The 20,159-nt window shown below is 51.3% G+C and overlaps 1 protein-coding gene across 1 annotated transcript; it reads right to left on the bottom strand.

The window, feature by feature from the left end:
• Positions 1-541: 541 nt before the first annotated feature.
• Phf19 (PHD finger protein 19) lies at positions 542-18,577 on the bottom strand. The gene is made up of 14 exons (XM_029474191.2): positions 18,389-18,577; positions 17,949-18,030; positions 13,760-13,855; positions 13,205-13,305; positions 12,285-12,433; positions 10,861-10,956; positions 10,153-10,221; positions 9,909-10,029; positions 7,851-7,918; positions 6,316-6,477; positions 5,673-5,760; positions 4,825-4,910; positions 3,804-3,899; positions 542-2,798 (listed from the first exon to the last, which is right to left on the bottom strand). The coding sequence occupies exons 1-14, from the start codon at positions 18,566-18,568 to the stop codon at positions 2,456-2,458; spliced, it is 1,737 nt and encodes a 578-aa protein (XP_029330051.1). The 5' UTR covers positions 18,569-18,577; the 3' UTR covers positions 542-2,455.
• Positions 18,578-20,159: the final 1,582 nt, after the last annotated feature.

Below are 20,159 nucleotides of genomic sequence, written 5' to 3'. Positions count from 1 at the left end.
AAAAAGGCATGGTATGCCTCTTTAGCCAACAATTTTCATTTTCAGGTAAATATAATAATGAGGAAAGGAATGTTAAGGACAAAGTATTTTAAGACTAACATGATTTGAGGACTTCCTGAGAATTCTAATTTATTCCTAAACCCTAAGGGTGAATGGTTGCTGTTACTCAACAGCGAGAGGGAAAAAGAGAGGCAGACAGACAGACAGGAGAAAGAGAGAGAAAGAGAGAGACAGGGACAGAGACAGAGAGGAAAGAGAGAGAGAGAGAGAGAGGAGAGAGAGAGAGAGGGGAGAGAGAGAGAGGAGAGAGAGAGAGAGAGAGGGAGAGGGAGAGAGAGAGAGAGAGAGAGAGAGAGAGAGAGAGAGAGAGAGAGAGAGAGAGAGAGAGAGAGAGACCCCAGAGGGCTGGCCTCGCCATCCTCTGCCTAAACTTTAGGAAGCCAAGAAAAGAACTCACAGCCAGCTCCAAGAACACGCTTACATTGTAAACCAGACACATCAATTATAACTTTAATACAACAAATATTATTAAAAGCAGCAATTTAAAACCAAAATCTTTTCAAAGGTGCACAGGGTTATACTGTCAGTTGGCAGTAATGCAGCTATTATTTTGTAGGAGTGAAATGCTGCCGTGGGAAGTCCAGGGACCTGGTCAGGCCTTGTGCTAGGATCCCCGACAGGCACCCCTCCTGCCTTCCTGCTCCTCAGGCCCAGAGCTTCTGGGGCAGAGCAGAGGAGGGGCAGATGTACAGATAGCCATCCTAACTCTGGCTTCCCCAGTGGCCTGGAAAACATGTGTTGGAGGTTGCCATGCTCACTGAAGCCAACAGGAAGCCACAAATTTGACCCCAGTTCCCACATGCCTGCTGGCCTGGGAGTTGGCTTCCCAACTCTCCTTCCACCAGGCCCCACTTGGGGACCTCAGTGGTGGCAGCTGTGGGACTGACAACTGGGCCCGGTGTCCATCTGCTTATCCCTGCCTGAGCCCAGACAGGAAGGCAGAGGGAAGTGGGTAGCTGTGTCTATGAGAGGCGAGGTTTCTTTGCAAGGCACTATGGTGGCTGAGGTTTAAGGCAGGGGACATCTAACCTACCTCAGGGACCCTCCTTAATGCTCACGGGAAGGTGTGAAGGGGTCAGACCTAGTCATGGGAATACCAGCACCTTTGGTATAATCTGATGTCACCATGTGGTCCATCTTCCCACCCCCAGCTGGAAGCTACAGCAGCAGTCAGGGAGGCTGGTCTCAGTCTGCTGCCCTTGCCTCCCACTCCAAAGGCAGTTCTTTCCATTTCTCCTACTGAGTGAGTCAGTTTCTGTTTCTACAGGCAAAGTAAGGGCTCCCTGCCCACCTCCTGGTTTTGGTTTCTCCCCAGACATGGCTAAGCTTGACCATTCTAAGAATTCTATTTGTACCATTGATGACAAAGCCTTCCTTTCTGAAGGGAACCAATGATTCAGGCCCTTGTAAACTCCAAACCTGTTCCCAAAGTGATTGTCAGCTCCAGGGCAAGGCAGGAGCCATGCAGGAGAGGGGTATATTTTGTGCTTCTCTGTGGGGCCAAGGTTGCTTCACAGGTCAGAGGAGGCAGGGGTTTGATTCTCACATTTAACTGCAGCATGTATCCCTGGAAGAGGCCAAGGACAGGGGCCAGGGGGCCCTGGCAGGAGTATGTGGTGGCTGTACACACAGTGTTTGGGATGGGATTTAATCTGGCTTGGTCTTCTTCCCCATCCTTTCCTCCCAGATCTGTGTGTTTCAGACATGTCTATGCAGCAAGGCCAGGTCCCAGTACTGACAAGAGTAAAGGGTTGTTGCTGGGACAGGCAAACTTCTGGAAACCTTGGCCCTGCCTGACTCCCTTAGTCTCCCCTCCTCAATAAAGGACCCTGATTCCTGTCCCTTCCGCAGAGACCCAGCTCATCACTCCCTAGACTCTGGGTCCCAGGCATCCTAAACTTTCTCAGGCATCCCCTACCTTCCTGGGGTGAGTGGTACTAGTGAGAAAGCAGAAGACCCCCAAGGTTCTGTCCCCTCACTGTGGTCCCAGTGAGGACCCAGTGAAGCATGCCCAGTGAGGGACAGATGGGTGTACGACCGTGGAAGATGTGTGTCCACACAAAACACCCGAAAGGGGTGAGAGGGTAGAGGGCAGAAGATGGAGAATTGGGGACAACAAAAAACAGATCCAGGGGTTGCAGCCAGGGTAATGTCAGAGGATCCAATAAAACGTTTGAGGGGTATGGAGTGTAGTATTGACGAGAGAACACCAATGGGGTCTCAGAGACTCAGGTACAGCAGCACACAGGCCTTGGCCTGGCAGGCAGCAGGCAGGGGCCACAGGCAGGATGTCCTGTTTCACCACCACCACCCCAAGCCTGGTGAAAACAGGGACCCAGTGGCCTCTTCTGCCCCTCCTTTGGTTTGCAGGGATCTGGGCAGCCTCTGAGGGTAATCAGTAAGGGGTGGTCCCCTCCCATTCCAACAGGTACTGAACCTTGCCTTCTAGAGTGACCCTCCGCGCCAACACCCGATACTTTTCCCCGCAGGCCAACCGCCCGGCTGCACCAAAGTAGTTGGTGATAGAGGACTTGAGGTGGGACAGGGACGAGTCGTCTCCACTGATGCTTTCAAGTGTGTGGCTGTCGATGCCTTCATCCGGCTGCTCAGGGCCCACAGCTCCCTCTGCATTGCTGTCTGAGGTGCAACGCCCCTCCAGCTCCGCCGCCCTTAGCTTTGCTCGCAGGGGCCTGTGCACTTTGGCTGTCAGCTTCCTCTTGCGGCTGCCGACCGTCCATCTGTATTAGGAGGGGAAGAGGGAGATGCTAGGGATGAGTGGAAACAACCCGAGAGGCCTTTTGGTACCAGGGACTAGGTCGGACCCTGGGCATGGATTGTCTTGTTGGAGCTTCAGAGTAGACCTGCTCTAGGGAAACTGAGGCTCCAGAGAGGACATCGGCTGGGGAGTACAAAGGCCAGGATTCCAACCTGGGTATGTTCAGTTTTAAAGCGTATGCTGTTTGTATCTGGAGGGGTGGGTCACTGCGGTGTGTGCTTCCGAAGTCCCGCAGTGCAGAGAGAGACCTTGCTTAGGCTCTTTAGTGAGCTGGGTGAGCTACGTAGGGACAGGAACTGAAGGGCTTTGCACCACACAGGCAGAGGAGCTAACAAAACAGACACATTAGACAAACCGCCTGTTAACAGATGCCGAGACATGGGGGCGTAGTGAGAACTCAAGGGGGCAGGAAGATTAGGGACGTGTCGCTCAGTGGTAGAGCATTTGTCTAGTAAGCACGAAGCCCTGGGCTTGGTTCCTAAAGCTACAGAGGCAACAACAGAGAAGGACCCCAGACAGAGAGGTGCGCAAGCAGACAAGTTCTATCTTTATAGATAGTCTACACCCACAAAGTCTCCACATACTCTAGAATATGAATGCAGAGGGGGCTGTGGCCAGCAGTAAACCAGGTTATACTCTCAGCCAGACCTCACACTCTACCTTTCTACTCTGCTTAAAAGAAATGAATTTTCCTCTTAATGATCCTCGAATACAAATCAGACAGTCAGGAACGGAGAACAGGAGTCTGAGGCACAGATGACACAGTTAAGACCCACAGATGCCAAGAAGCCCAGAAGGAAATGGATTCTCTAATCAAATGGTCCCAGAATTGGGTCACTTGACTAGAGGGATCACATATCCACTGTAGGCAAAGAATCCCAAAAGGCTGCAGCCAGGAGTAGGGCGTGGCCAGGCTGCAGACCACGGTCCTGTGCAAGCCTGCAGCTCATACCCTCAGGAAGCTCACCTGGAGTCGTAGGAGAGGCTGGTGGAGGCAGACCCCGAGGTGCTGGCCGCATCGGTAGAATCCACATCTGAGAAGAAGGTCTGGCCTGAGCTGCCACTGAGAAGAGAGAAGAGGAGCCCTGCTATTGGCCTGGCCCAGCACTGAGGAGCTTCTCCACCTTCTGTCTCTGACATGGCATCCTCCATCTCAGCAGGGCCAGTCTCCTCACTGCCAAAGATTTTTCACCCTATGTCCATCTGTCCTGCTTTTTCACCATTCAGTCATCAGAGCCGAGTGTCAAGAAAACTTTCCCAGACCAATCTCCTGTGGCAGCGGACACGCCGGTGACACGGTCCACGAGCCAGTGGGCAGTCGTACAAAGTTTCATGGATTCAAACTGGGGGAAATGAGGCGGTTGGGTGATTAAGGAAGTCGGCTAACGCTGCATAGTAAGAACTGGTAAGCATAGCCCAGAGCTCCCATCTGGCTCTAAATCCCTCCCCTTCCCGATCCGTGACCAAGACAGCATGGTCTTCAGTGATTTCAGGAGTCAAGTGGTAAAAGATGAAATTCTTGCCCTTCAAATACTCAAATAGGGGTATTTCATATCCATGTGAGCAGATAGAAACAGGCTTCCAAGGCAGCTTGGGAGGATCTGAGAGGGCTTCCTGAAGGAAGTGATATTCTGAGTTTTTGGCTGGGCAGGGCACAGGGTGTTCCAGGAAGAGGACTCAGTATCAACATGTGTAAAACAGTGACAGTACGTACTCATAGCCCTTTTGGCCTTAGATGTGAGGCAAGGGAGGGGTTTAGAGAGGTGGGACTGCAGGCAAGTCAGCCGGAACCACTGCTTTGGAGGGCAGAGGGCAGTATGTGGAAAGCTGTAGTGTACAAAATTTTCAGGCAGCCCTGTGCATATCGGACCTTTCAGCTGAAGTTTCAGAAGGCCCATGAGGGGCGAGTCCACAGCCTCAGGATGTGTCCCTCCTTCATGCTGGGGCGTAGAGGCCCCCCTTACTGTCAATTCTAGAATAGCAGGTACCTTTTTAAACTCTGAATTTCATCCAGTGTGAAGTCGAATATACTGGCTAGGTGGTGGTCTGTGCTCCAGGCTGAGGTGAAGTCACTCTGTGGACACAACAGAGACGGGGTCAGTCAATGGACCAACGGACCTGCCTCTCCCCAGGCAGCCTTTTCCCCAGCTGAGGGGTGCCTGCTGTTCAGCCAGGACTGTGAGGGCTGCCATTCCTTGGGTAAAACCTGCCACTTGCTCTGGACTCTAAACTGTGAGCAGAGAGCCAAGTCACCCTGGTGTCTAGCCCTGACTTCTTTCCCAGCCACCCGATTTCTCATTTGCCTCTCTGGGTCTTGGCTGCCTCCATTGTAAAATGGGGATAATGCAGAGCCTGCTTTACTGGGGGCCACAGAAGCAGTTAGGACTCAGTCGTGACTATGAAAGTGTTTTGCAAACTGTAAAGCGCAGGGGTGCAGAGGCACACTGTTAACACCATTATCCACAGGGAGGGTTTCAGTAAGGACAACCAGAGAGGGAAACTGTGCTCTGAGACCTGCTTCTAGGCTGGGCTCAGCCAGTGCCTTCAAGTGTCCCATATAGAAAGTTGCTGCCCCGACACAGCCCCGTTTTGTCCACACTGGTACTGGGATATTATCTACCCCTGACTTAACCCGTCTTCTCAGGAGAACTTGTGGGAGATGAGACCGCAATAGCGGTCTTAAGGGTGCCTGACTCATCCTTGTTTCTCTATAATTGGAAGTAGGATATTGGGGTGTCCCTTTGGGTCGGGGGTAGTGCGTTATTTTCTGCACAGGACCCCTAATGTGTGTGGCCCCTGCACGTGGAACTGGAGAATAAGAAAACCAGGAACTAACACTGGGAATAGCATCTTCCAGCAAAAACTTTGATCTTTTTCTTCTATAAACTCGCCTTTTCTGCTGCTGGGGTTCCTGAGGCAACAAACTGTGGAGACAGAAAAGGGAGAGGGTGGCCCAGTCAGAGCCGGGGAGGGCCAGGCAGAGAGAGGCTCAGTGGGAGAGGCCTCAGGAGTGCTGGGGGGCAGTGGTCAGTATGGGATCAGGAGGGTTTGGGCAGGGTAGACGGAGCCTGGGTGGAGGCCATCCTCTGGGGCAGTGAATGTGGAGGGGCTTTAGAGAGGAGAAAAAGGAGAGGTGCCCCTAAAGAGGAGGCTCTGCCCAGCAGGGAGAACAGGGGCATGCCACACATTTCTGTGTCCTTTCACTGCCCAGTCCTAGTGCGGCAGGGCTGGGTCCCAGGATCAGGCTTCCCTGGAGCTAGGAAGTGAGGGACCTGTGTTGAGAGGGACCTAGAAGCATCTCACTAGCTCTCCCAGAGTGCCTATAGCTGGACCCTGCTGCGTCTAGGACTCCAGGTTTACAGGGGTGCTGCCACACTGCCTGGGCCCATTGCAGAGCTCTCTACTATCTGCAGAAGGTGGGAGCTTAGACAGAGAACCCAAGCTGGCTGCAGCCATGGTGGCCCTCCACCAGCACTGACCCAGGCTTGCTCTTTCCTTTCTTATGAAGCAGCTCGGAGGTCCCTTTGTCACTTGGCATCAACGCCCTGTCGGGAAGCAGTTTTCCTGGAGGGGCGGGTGGGACTCGGATGCGCAGTCGGAAGATGCATTTCTTCTTCTTAATTTCCTTGCCACACAGGAACCTGGGGTGGCAGGAGAGAGGCTTGGGCTGTCAGCTGATCCTCCGGAGACTGAAGCAGATTGCCACCAAGGCCAGGGGCCTCCCCGCCCCGAAGAGAATTCACAGTCCCCAGCTGGAGAATGTGGCCAAGTGCCTCCCTGTCCCTGCCACCTGAATGTATTCTATTCTTGCTCTTCCTTGAGGCTTCTTAGCCTTGGCAGCTGCAAGGCCACCGGGTACAGCACAGGACAGGACTAGTGGGACCCAGGTACGGGTGCCAGGCCTTAATGTTCTGTGGCCAGGAAGCACCTTCGGCATATCTCTTATTTCAACACTGGCTGAGTGAGGCCCTGAGGCTGTGTTCAAACGTAGGCCCGTTCTCAGGAAGCTGAGCACTGGGAGGCCAAGGGGTCCCATCCTCAATGGGGAGGTCTTATCGAACCTCAAACCACAGGAAGGTGTAAGCAGGTCACCCTCCCTGCAAGAGGCTTCAGGCAAGCTTTCACAGAAGCAAGGACTGTATCTCGTAGCTCAGACTCTCCCTGAAGCTCAGAATCCACCTAGATAGGCCTGTTAAATAGAGTCCAGAACTAAGTTTTTACACTTCTGTAAAAACTACTTGCTGCCAAAAAACGGAATGAAGGTTGGGAACAAGATGCCGAGGCAAGGACAGGAACAAAGTGCTCAATACACGGGACATGGTGGTGCACACTTGTAAACTCAACATGGAGGAGGTGGAGGCAGGGGAATCAAGAGTTTAAGCCTGGGCCAGAGTGAGACCCTATCTCAAAAAGCAAGCAAGCAAGCAAGCAAGCAAGCAAGCAAGCAAGCAAGCACACATGCAAGCAAGCAAGCAAGCAGCCAGCCAGCCTGCCAGCCTGCCAGCCTGCCAGCCAACCAGCCAACCAACCAACAAATGGAAAGGAAGCCAAGGGCTGAGCAGGGCTGGCTGACACCCAGAGACCATAAAGCAAAAGAATAACAATGTAAGATGCAGTCAGGGAGGGTGGTGTCATAAAAGGCCTTGAACATGGTTGAGGGGCAAATGAGTGTTAGAATTTGGGATGGGAAGGCAAAGGCTATGAAGTAGCCCAGAGGCTGAAGCCCTGACGGATGTTTTTCTAAGCTCTCTAGCTGACCCAGGCATAGAATGGAGCCTAGCATACAACTGAGTCAATGCTCTGGGCACTTGGGAACACTTTGCAAAGGAAGGCCTCTCGATGTCTTTATTCCCTGGATGGTGGAGGAGGAGGAGGAGGAAGAAGAGGAGGAGGAGGAGGAGGGAGAGCCAGGCAGGGAGCCCAGCTCGAGCAGAGGATGTGTGGTAGGAAGAGTTTTTAGATGGACATCCCAGTCAGGATCCACAGCCCTCCCTCCCTCCCTCCCTGCACTCACCGGCTCTTGTAACTGTTGAGCGCGTTGAGGAGGTGTGGCCCTCTTTCTGTCATGGGGGTGCTGGTGAGCTACGGGAAGCGGGCCAGCAGGAGAGTTAGATCTACAGAAGCATCTTAGAGGGCACCGGCCTGACCTTGCCACCCCATCTCATGCTCCAGTGGTCTCCAGGGGACAACCATTGGCTTGCAACCTTCTACCTCTCTGAGGTCAGGTTTCCCCATGTGTGATAGAGGGGAAGCTCCTGGCCTCAGTGTTTCAGGAGCTTTACAGGGCCGAGGCTGGAGCCTAGCGGGAGACCGCTTGCCTGTCATGCCTAAGGCCCTGGGTTCACTCCTCAGGGCTGCTTTCTAAACATCCACACTCCTATCCAGTGATGCCACCCTCTGAGGTCTATCAAGAATGGAACATGAACGCACATTTCACATACACAAATGTGCCCAAATGGCACTGTTTTTGATGGTGGGCAGAAAGAAGATGAACTATGTGTCCAGCTAGTAGACTAAGGAGGACATCAGCTCAGCCATTTAAAAGGTTATGAGAACACTAAAGGCCTGAAACAGCATAACACTAACTGAGAAGAGATGACCCAAAACAGTATGTAAATTCTTGTAAACTATAAAAAAGGGAACAGGATATAGCCATGATTTATTCCTAGTTATTTCTGAGTAGTGAAAATACGAATCTTTAAAAAGTAAACTTCGGTTTTGATCATTTAAAATTTTCCATTAGGAATACTTTTTTAAAAAAATATTTATTTTTATGAGTGTTTTACCTGTGTGTCTGTGTGTGTGTGTGTATCATGCGTGTGCAGTGCCCCCTGGAGGTCTGAAGAGGGCGCTGGATCACTGGAACTGGAGTTATAGACAGCACTGGTAAGGTGTCATGCATGTATGGGAGTGGGGCTTGGGATCTGGCAAGGGCAGTGTGAGTGATCCTACCTGCTGAGCATCTCGCTAGCTCTTATGCATATATACACCAGAAAAAGTTATTAAAACATTCTAGCTGTAGGGCCTGGCGAGGTAGCTCTGTGGTTAAGAGCAATTGTTCCAGCAGAGGACCGTGGTTTGATTTGCAGCACCAACACAGAAGCTAACCACCATCCATAACTTCAGTTTTAGGGAACCCAACACCTTCTTATGGCATCTGTGGTCACCAGGCACACAAATGGTGTGTAGATATGCACGTGAACAAAACATTCATGTGCATTAAATAAATCTAAAAACAACACTGACTCTATTCTTCAAGGCTTTCTGTGTGCCTTATAATTTACCAAACACCACCATAAATAAAGACATATATACAACTGATAGTACATGGTAAGATTTACCTATTTGTTACATTTTAAAAATTATACACGTGTGTGTGTGTGTGTGTGTGTGTGTGTGTGGTGTGTAGCATGTGCACGCCATAGCACATGTTTGGTGGGCAGAGGACAACTTGGGCCCTGGCTCAGTTCTCTCCTTCCACTCCCAGGGTCCTGAAGATGGAATTCAGGCTGTCAGACTTGGTGGAGAACACCCTAACCTCCTGAGCCAACGCAATGGCCCTTGTTTGTTTTTTACAATCATAGCTCATCAAAGAAGGGTTGGGTAGTGAGCGGGAGACATTTCATTCTGCAATACTAAAGAGGACTCTGAGGGAATTGTTAGGGCAGAGGGTTATGTAACCCCCATGGGAGTGTTAGGTAGCTCTCCAGCTCTGACAATTTCAAAGTCTGTTAGTTACAAGGCACTGAGATCCCCAGAAACACAATGCAGGACAAGATCAGCAGAAGACAAAGCCACTGTAATTTCTAACCTAGCCAGGAAATCTGCCAAATACCTTAGCAGAGAGTCCCGCCCACTTCAGCCACACTTGGCGCAATGCCTCAGCTCCCTATAGTGAGTTAGTGAGGTTCCAACTGACCACTGCCCCAACCAGAAAGCCCCTCCCTGGCACTGGCTTGGAGGTTCTGACTCAAGGAACTGCAGCACAAGGGTGAGAACTCGGATATCTATACCCTTGCCCTGCACTGAGCGATCCTGTGCGGGCACGTTTGGCCCCTGAGACCATATGTACCTTGCCAAGCTGCAGGAGCTCCCAGTGATGGTTGACAAAGGCCAGGATCTCCTCAAAGTCGAAGTACCGCTTCTTGCTCTGTACTCCCAAGTTATAGAGGGCCAGGTGAACTATATCCACCCTGGGTAAGAAAGCAAGGGCTAAGTGAGGCTGAGGGTGAGGGCAGAGGGCAGAGGGCGGAGGGCAAAGGGCAGAGGGCAAAGGGCAAAGGAAGAGCTGGTAGGAACAGGTCCCATCCTCTCACCATCGCAAGGGCAGCCTTTCAATATACTCTGGGCCTTGGTTACACACGGAGCAGAAGAACAGGTAGAAGCTGCGGGTAGAAGAGAGGGTCTGTGAGGAGAGGGTCTGTGACAGGAGGGTCTGTGATGGGAGCGCCTCTGATCCTTGGCCCAGGCCACCTCTCCCCCTCCCATCTGCTTCCCATAGATAGATAGCATCCACTGAACAGTGGAGGGGACAGGGACCAAGGAATATGTCTCCACCCCTCTCCAAAGATCACTGCCTTAGAACCTAGCTTAGTTCACAGGCTGGGTGGTAGTGGTCACCACTGTCCCTTCTGAGACCCCTCCCCTCCCCTTTGCCAGCCACCAGCCAAAGAAGTATACTAATTGATTTGGCAGATATAATATCTCCCATTAGCCTAGCCCATCCCCTAGAGACCATCCATTTCCCTAGTGGTGTTTACAGTAACTCTTGGTAAGAGAAAGGCAGAGACTTTCATCTCTCCTTCCTGAGATATTTGTAGAGTCTGGCACTTGTAAAGGCAGGAATGTGCTCGAGGTTCCCCACAAATCAGCAGCAACTAGGCATGTAGCCCAGCATGTTCCTTTGTTGTCTGCTGGCCCAGCACAGCCAGGGTCCCTTTTATCTTGGCTGTCTCCTGTTGACAAGTCTAGGCTATCACAGACCCCCCCCCCCTTTGTATGCTATCTGGAAGCTGATCACCTACCGGTCTCCAAACACCATAGGCTCACTAAGGCACTGTGTGCACGCCTCATGGAACCACTGCCTACACCGGTAGCACTGTAGCATCCGAAGGTACCACCTGGAGGCACAGAAGAGCTAGGTCAGCCATCACAGCCCATTTGACAGATGAAGTAGTACTTCATTTGACAGATGAAGTAGTTCAAATGGCAAAGTCAGAGGCTAGCTGGGCCATAAACATAGCTTCCAGACACTCTAAAACTCAGGACAGGGGGAGGAGCAGTCTGCCATCTACCGAAGGTAGAGACCCTGCCTCTGTGCAGACAGCCCAAAGGAGCAGGTTTCACTGTCCTTAGAGGCCCAGGTTGGCAAGCTAGACCAGATTCTGGCCCCTCAGCAAGACATGAATCTCCTCCACCACCAGTGGGTGATTATCAATTCCCAGCCCATGTGAGCTTTTATATAGTCCCTGATGTTCACAACCACACAAAGAAACACTAGTAAGTGAACTGTGAATCTGGGAAGGCACAGCTGGCAAAGCTCTGTGCCAGGTAATGGACATTTGTCAAGCCTAGGCTCTTAGCTGTCTCATTACTTCCACCTTTCTCAGGCTACTCCAAGACAAGCACTCGGTCTTCTACTCTCCATTGCTATCTGCACATGTTCTCTCTGAGCCTACTTTCAGGGCCCTTCTCTTAAGACTCCTAGGTAACTCTCTTGGCTCCCCTGGGTCCAGACCTGCTTTATGGCAGCTATCCTACCCCCTGGGCCCGCCCCTAAAGCTTGGTCCTCACAGACCACTCTGGGTCTCTCTTCTGAAGCCCCATTCTCCTGCAAAGTGACACAGCCTCAACATTAAAATCTGCCCTTCCTAAAATGACATCGCGGATCCGCCCCTCCAGATCCCGCCGCCTCCATGGCCTGACACCTAGGCTCCACCCTTGCTGTCACTTCAGGCCCGTCTTCCCTAGACCTAATACCCTGCTGGCACTCTGGATTTGCCCATCCAAGACACGCCTCCAAGGTCTGACACTAAAGCCCCGCCCCGCGGCTGTCACTCTGGGTCCACCTCTCTAGATCCCGCCTTCACAGTCTGACACTCGGACCCCGCCCCTGAGCTGTCAAGTTTCTCTAGGTCCCGCCTCTACAGCGTGACACTAAGGCCCCGCCCCATGGCTCCAGATTCGCCCCTCCAGATCCCGCCTCCAGACGCTCACACCACACAGCCCAGCTGTCACTCCGAGTTAACCCCTCCAGAGTCTGACGCTCAGGCCCCGCCTCTAAGCTGTCACTTGGAGTGCGGCCTTCCAGGTTCCGCCTCCAGAGCCAGTTACTCAAGCCCGCCCTGCCCCTCAGGCTGTCACTCAGGCCCCGCCCCCTGAGATGAGGTTCTCCCGGAGCCTGTCAGTCCCACCCTGCAGTCCCACGTGCCCCGCTCTGTCGCCTTACTCTCCAGGTCCGCCGCAGTAGCAGTAGCATTGCTGCTGGTTGGTGCGATGGGGCGAGTCCCAATCGAGTTCCTCCGGCTGGTAGGACAGCACCATTTTCACCGCCTGCAGCGTCTTGGCGATGGCGCCTTTCTTCAAAGCGCCACCTTTCTAGGGGGAGATAAGGTCCAGGTCACCAACCACCACCTGTCAGCACATAGCTATCAGGAGAAATGCTGCCAGGGTTTGGGGAGACTCAGACATTTTGAGCATCAGAAAAACGAGGAGCTTTTTCTTACCAATCCTAAACCCATCCTGTTTTCCTTAAAGATATTAATAGCATCAGTTGTAGTAAGGACACACACACACACACACACACACACACACACACAGAGTCTGTGAAAGAATATATTTATCTTAACAAGAGTTTTTAAAAAAAGGAAGTAGCCGGGCGTGGTAGCACACGCCTTTAATCCCAGCACTTGGCAGGCAGAGGCACGCGGATTTCTGAGTTCGAGGCCAGCCTGGTCTACAAAGTGAGTTCCAGGACAGCCAGGGCTATACAGAGAAACCCTGTCTCGAAAAACCAAAAAAAAAAAAAAAAAAAAAAAAAAAAAAAAAGTAATAATACCACGTGTTAGGGGCAGGTACATATCATTGTCTTTTAATAGCAAATGGCCCTTTATTGGGGGACTCCTACACAAAACTGTCTATTTTATGGTTGGGGAAACTTGAGGTTTAGAGAGATTCTGAAATCTGGCCTAAGACAGCGAGCACCCTGTGTCTCCATGGTCCAAGTGAAGCCCTTCTGCCTAGAGTACAGCATCAGCAATGAAGTCTCAGGCCTGAGTCTCTGATGCTCTGGTCTGCCAAGTCGGAAGGCAAGGGCTCGGGGGTAGGGTGGGGGGTGGGGGGTGGAGGTGGGGGTAGGGAGGTGCTCACCCTCACAGCTAGTGCGAAAATGCAGCGTCGGCAGAACCAATGAGTGAGGAGGGGCCAGTTGGCATCGACTGCGATGGGGATGTGGCACTGTTGGTGGTAACCTGGGGTGAAGGTGGGGATAGCGAATCACTCACTCACAAGGGAGCAGTGGCCCAAGGCCAGTTGGCCACAGGCAGCGAGACAGCCGAGCTATGGCAAGCCCTAGGGAGCTCTGCCTGCCAGCTTTCAGGGTACTGGTTGGTGGTACCCACCCAGAAGTCAAGCTGATAACCAGTAAGGCACAAAAAGATAGTACTGGCCACTGCAAGAGGCACCAAGGGCGGGCTTCAGCACCTGCCTCCCTCTGCCTAGGAGGGCCACAAACTACATTTCCCATTGCTTTTGGTCACCTTTCCCCAAAGCAGCAGGAGACATGCTCAGGATAGAAGGAGAAATAGGAAGCTACCTGGGACCACAGCAAGTGCGATGTGGGAGGGGCCACAAAGTAGGAGGGGCCCACAAAGTGGGAGGGGCCCGCAGGGCAGTGCCTTCACAGTGAGCTGTTCACCCACTCACCCAGGCCACACTTCCCACAGATGAGGATCTCGTTCATAGGCCCTGAAGTCTTCCCCATGCAGACGTCACACTTGGGCTCCTCTCCCGGAACACCAGCTGAAAAAGAAGTCCCCTCAACTCAGATCCAGCTCACACCATCAAGAACTAGTCAGAATCATCTGCTGGGAGGGAATCCACACTTGGACCTGGGGAGGAGCTCTTAGGCCCCATACTGGGAAATTTAGTTCTGCTGTTCAGCTAAGTTGACACAGAGTCTAAATATACGTTATACCCATTCAGCCTTAACCAGAGATGCGTCTGCTTCCTGTGAGCTTTGGAGAGTGCAGAAACAGCTGTATAAAATGCAGAGAATAAGAGACACTTGAAGCTCAGCTCTAAACACGACATCCACACCATACCCTCATGGGACATTCTTGAAGAGGGGCCAGAATGAATGTAAGAGCTGAAAGGCAGGAATAAGGACTGTGAAATGCCATTGTCTGAGTGTAGCCCCTGTAATGAACTCTTAGCAACTGCAGATGACAAAGGGTCTACACAAGAATGGATCCATCCACACCAGATATTGACGGTAGGGCCACAGGGCGCCTATCTTTCACTGCTGAGCAAACCCTGTCTCGAAAAACAAAACAAACAAACAAAAAGAATGTAAGTTTATAATGAGACTCTATGTACCCATCATGATCCTCATCTGTGCGAAGTGTGGCCTGGGTGAGTGGGTGAACAGCTCACTGTGAAGGCACTGCCCTGCTGAGCAATTTCATATTGATACATTTGGGGAGGGGATGGTGAGTTACTGCCTTCAGCTGTGTACCCATTGATTCTACTCGATTCCAGTAGGTAGTCCCGGTCCAACAGACACACAGATGACCAAAGGGGTCACACAACAAAACCAAACATCAACCATCTGGGAAAGGGGCAGGGAGGGAGGAGGGAAGAGGTGGGGAGGGGGAGCACCAGGGAGGGTTGAGAAGAGTGTATCCAGAATGTACCAGTATAAAACTGTCAGGGACTTTAGTTGTTAAAGCAATCATAATAAAAACCGCAGAGCAGGAACTGAGCTGCTGAGCACTGTGCTTCACACCCCACTCCACAAGCAGTCTTGCTGAATCTCCCCACGCTCTCAGAGGTGTCTCTTAACACCTGCTCCAAAGATGGGGAAACTGAGGCTCAAGAAGTCAGGGTCCTTGCTCATCTGGGAAGCATGAGAGTGAGATTCAAACACACCACCACCACTCCGCTAAGTCTTTGCTCCTCGGGCACCTCGAGTTCCCTTTCCTACCTATTCCAACCTGTTTTATGTTTAAACATTTTTGTGTCAAGTGACATTTAAAACGCCTACTTTGTGATAAGAATGTAGGTTTTTTGGTTGTTTTTTTTTGTTTGTTTTTGTTTTTTTGTTTTTTTGGTTTATTTTGTGGTTTTTCGAGACAGGGTTTCTCTGTATAGCCCTGGCTGTCCTGGAACTCACTCTGTAGACCAGGCTAGCCTCGAACTCATAAATCCACCTGCCTCTGCCTCCCAAGTGCTGGGATTGAAGGCGTGTGTCACCACTGCCCGGCTTAAGAATGTAGGTTTATAATGAGACTATGTTCCCATCAATCGTGAACTCACAGAAAGTCCTATTTAAACAACAGCCTCACTCACATCTCCTCCCTGTTATTTCAATTCAAGACCCAGACACCCATTCATCTTTCTGTAACCACTGCAGCTACATTTCTAGTCAGAGTTCTCTTAAAGCACACTGCATCGCCTTTATTGCGTCTAAAGTCATTTTTATTTCCAAATGTCTAGCAAATTGAAATGTCACTACAAATTTGTGTTTTGAATCAAGATCCAAAGTCCAGATTTAGTGACCAGTTAATTTGTTTATCTTAGTTTATTTTAGACCTGGGGTTTAGACCCAGGGCCTGTTCTTGCTGGGTTCTCTCTCTCCCACTGAAGTAAACCCCAACTGCTAATACAGTTATGGAACGGCTCCTTTTTTTTTCTTCCTTTTTTGTCTTCTTCTGTTAAATATATTTTTATATCTCAAGTGTTTGAATGGCTATGTTAAGTATATTTCTCCTTTTGGAGGGTGCAGTGATGCTAGGCATCAAACCAAAGACTGTACATTCTAGGTAAAGCATACCCGGACCCACAAGTGCAACTTTCCGGTGTCTATACATGCATGAAGGTTAGCGCGTGTGCAGATGCACGTGTGTGCAGGTCACATTGGTTGGGGGCAGCCATCTTTCTTTTTGAGTCTCTCACTGTGATCCAGGGTTCACTGACTAGGCTGACTGGCTAGTGAGTTCCAGTTATCTGCCTGTCTTTACCCCTCCAGCGCTGGGATGACAAGTATGAACCACTATGCCAGCTTTCTCTGAAAGATACATTGGGTTTTTTCTGAGTACAGGTTTTGCCTGCATGGATGTGTGTGTGCACCACTCACGGGTCTGGCGCCTGTGGAGGTCAGAGAGGGTGTTGGATCACCCAGGACTGCATTTACAGGTGGTTGTGAGCCACCATGTGGGTTCTGGGAACCAGACTCAGGTCTTTTGCAGGAGCAGTGCATGCTGGTAACTGCTAAGCCATCTCTCCAGCCCCTTAAATACACCGTGATGCACTACTTCTGTTTTCTTACTCAGAAGGCTGCCTGAAAAATTTTCTGGTTTTGTTTCTATAGATTTTGAGTCTTGCTATGTAGCTCAGGCTGGCCTTGAACTGCTAATCCTCCCTCTTCATTCTCCTTAGGATGAAAGTTCTGTAAAGGCAGAAATGGTATTTCTGGCAGGTAGTAGATGGCTCAAGACGTATTTATTGATTAAGTGGCCAGGCAAGGACCCTGCCTTGTTCAACACCCAAGGAAGGTGGTTGAGCCCCTGATTCCTTAATAAAGTGATATATCTTAACTGCATTATGCCCAGCCTTGAGCACTCATCCTAGGGAATGCCAAAGGCTCACCTGCCTGCCAGGAACAATCGGCTGGATATGGGACAACCTGTTCCTAGCTACGTACCTGCTGTGCTCCACCTGGTTCCTGGCACACAGTGGAATGCTTCCTAGACCCAGAAAGTTGAAACAGCTTTCCTTTGCTGCTGGAGTTTTGTGCTTTTCATAGCAGTGTAGCCAGCAGGGAATGCTTATAGCTTTGCATCAACAGATTTAGGTTGCAAGGGACTAGAGGGGGAAAAAAAACAGTATTCCCTGGCCACAGATTTTTGGAGAAAAAAATTGTTTGAAAGACATAAAAACTGGCTTCACCCTGTGGCCTGTTTGGCTGGCTTCTTGGAATAATCTTTTTCAGTAACAGAGTCTTATAAACTTTTTTCCTACCGTGTAGCAGCACTGGGACGTGCATTCTACACGCATGCATCACCATATCTGAGCTTCCCAACAGCGACATTAGAAAAGCGATATCGTTGCTCAAGGCTGTGTAGCTTTGTAGTAGATAGACTGGGAACAAGGTCCAGAGTCTGTCTGACCCTAGAACCTGCCTCAGTGGGCCACATCATAAATGATACTCAATAGGTTTCTTCTCTCATGTCAGTGGTCATGGGTGCTACACCAGGGTCATAGTTCCATGCTAAAAACACATAGGTACCGTGACTATTGATCACCCAAGTCTGTCTTAGGTAGATTGAATGACCCCAACTGGCCATATCTATAGCACAGTGTCAGCTATCAGAAGGCAGGGGTGGTACTCAGTCTAGCTCCCTTTCATCCTGGCCAATGCCCCTGCTCCCTCTCCGCATGACCATTTTCATGCTTTCCTGGCTACACTCCCCCCACCCCCCATCCACCCATTTTTTTTTACATGTAAATAGAGAACACAGTTCAAGTCTCTTAACTGGCAATCCTTCTCCTCTGTCCTCTTCCTCCTCTCTAGCTCTAGGAGAGCCAGAATAGCAGACACCATTCAAGGACACAAACTGCAGGCCTGAGACCTGGTCCATGCACCCTGGGTACCAAGACAAGCTAGAGCTCCTCTTCCACCTGCCCTGCTTCCCGCCCTGAAGTGTGAGCATTCACAATGGAGATCTGTGAGCAGACGTTTAATTATCTTTTCTGATGGGCCCAAGATGTGTACTCAAGGCCCGGAGTTCATGGACTAACACAGATGGCAAGAGAAAAAGGTGACAGAGAAGGAAGAACTGAAGGCAGAAAGGAGCAGGCATGGGGGAGGGGCGGTAGACACTTGGACACTCACCATGCTGGATGTCCTTCCACAGGACCCAGTATTTGGAATTATCTTCAAAAGTCACAAGGCAGCTTTGCTTAGGACTGCTGACCTGAGGCAAAGAGAGGAGAGCGTGGAGGAGCAGCATGGAGGAGCTGGGTCTCAGTCTTCCTCCATCTCCTGGCCGTGTGCTTCAGAAGGAGAGATGTACTCCTCACTTTGAAGTATGGCCGTCAGGAACAGGGGCACCACTTAATGGGGCTGCTTTTAAGGACAGAAGAGCGGGCCAGAGAGTCATCTGTACCCTGCCCAGTCTGATGCTTGCTTAAGTTCTCTGAAGAACCTGCTGGGCCACATTGCCCCTGAGGACAGCTCTGTTCCCTTCCACTTCCAGCTTCCAGGCATGAGGGATAAAAAGGGATGAGCAGAAAGACACACGAGCCTGGGCCCAAGGACCAGAGCAGACTCACCCGCTTGATCTTGCCAAGGTAATATAGCCCATCTGTCCACCTGCATAGCACGAACTGTCCCTCTGTCACCTTAGACATCAAGTCTTTGAAGCTCTTCTTGGTCTTAGACAGGGCCCCCTTGTTAGGGCTGGTGGCACCAAAGGCTTCCGGAGTCCCTGGGTCCAGAGCTTGAGTCTCCATTAGCTTCTGCTGACATCGGAGAAGAAAGAACAATGTTTATCTTGCCACCTGCTCCTGAAATTCTGTAAGGCTCTCAAATGCATTTACTGACCCGGACAACTCTCATTCTAGGGATAGGGAAACAGGAGACGCAAGGAGAAGTGGCCGATGACCCAGAGGCAGGGCCATGGCTCACAAGGAGTCAAGGTGGCTCTATACCATACCTAGCTGCTTCTAAGAGAGTGAATCTTCCCACTGTGCCTGGCGCAAAGGACCCATGGATCTGAACCCCACTACGAGTCCAGGAGGCTGAGGCTTTGTCCCATATGTGGGCCGGTTCTGAAGATGCAAGCACTTAAGATGTTATGTTTCCCCTAAAATGTGTTCAGAGAAAGGCCCACCTAGCACTGAAAACTCTTGAGGTGGCATGGGAACCGTGTGACATAGCCACATGCCCTCCTTTTGTAATTCCCCTTTCTATTCTCAACTGATGACTTCATGGGAACCAGTCTGGGGCATTTAAACCTGTCTGAAGCACATCAGCCCACAGCAGCTAAGCCATTCCCATTGCGCCTAACACATCTGGCTCTCCCCATCTCATTGAAGTGCTGCCTTTCACTTCCCTGCCCCAGTGGCTCCTGGTGCAGTGGCCTGAGAATCTCCAAATCTCCACCCTAGAGTGGTTGGAGCATCCCGCCCAATTCCCCATCGAATTCTGCTTCCAACTCTGTCTCAGTTTTCCTCATCAATTATTTCATTCATCTTTCCCAAGCCTATTTTCCTGAACCTGTCGCTTGCTACTACTGCCTGGCACCTGGTACGGGGAGTCTCTGGACACCCAGCTTCCCTCCAGGAATCTTCCAGAAGGTTTGTGGCTTCACAGACCTTTAGGGGTGGCCAGCGTTATTGCTTTCTCCTCTCCGGGGGCTCACCTGGCATCACATTCCTCCACATACATACACTCTAAGGTCAAACACAGCTTGCAGTGTGTGGGGATGGTGGGGGCGCTCCTGCTCAGGGTCCCTCCCTCTGCCTAGGTGTTGGGCACCTGGTGCCCTGCCAGCCCACAAGAAGACAGCTCTGGGCGTGTTTCCATGTGAGTGCCTCTTCAGAGACTGTAAGATAGTCTGGCAGTGTGCTAGTCCTATACGTAAAGCTAAATACATGTGGACATGTGAGGGGCCTGGGGCGGCAGGGCATAGTCAGGGTCTTAGGTCTCCCGATGATGGGAGTCAAGTTCCTCTTGCCTTCTCCCTCCTGTCTTTTACTCCAGGGCAGAGGCACAAGCACCAGGTGAGGGCTGTAGTCAGAACTTTTGCCCTTTTCCCTGGCACTTGGCTCTTTGGGAGCTGGGAGGTCCCTGCTTGCTTGGGCCTGGAGTACCGCCGGCCGGCCCGCCTCAGCAGGTTCACAAACTGACATTTCCTCCCCCACTGAGCTTTTGGGGGCAAGCCGGGTCGCTGCGCCCCCGAGGCCGTGCTGGGCCCCCGGGTGGTGGCCCCCCCATCCCGCCTCCATCCTCCTGGAGAGGGCCCCCGAGGGCTGTGATTGGCTGATTCAAACCGATCGGCACAGAAATGCTTGTTTGCGGGTTCCCGTCGGAGTCCAGTTC

The sequence above is a fragment of the Mus caroli genome, unplaced genomic scaffold, assembly GCF_978045245.1.
Source record: "Mus caroli unplaced genomic scaffold, Mus_caroli_1 scaffold_2, whole genome shotgun sequence".
NCBI classification, from domain to species: domain Eukaryota; kingdom Metazoa; phylum Chordata; class Mammalia; order Rodentia; family Muridae; genus Mus; species Mus caroli.
The sequence above is the reverse complement of the archived record's forward strand: the minus strand, read 5'-3'. Positions and strand labels throughout refer to the sequence as shown.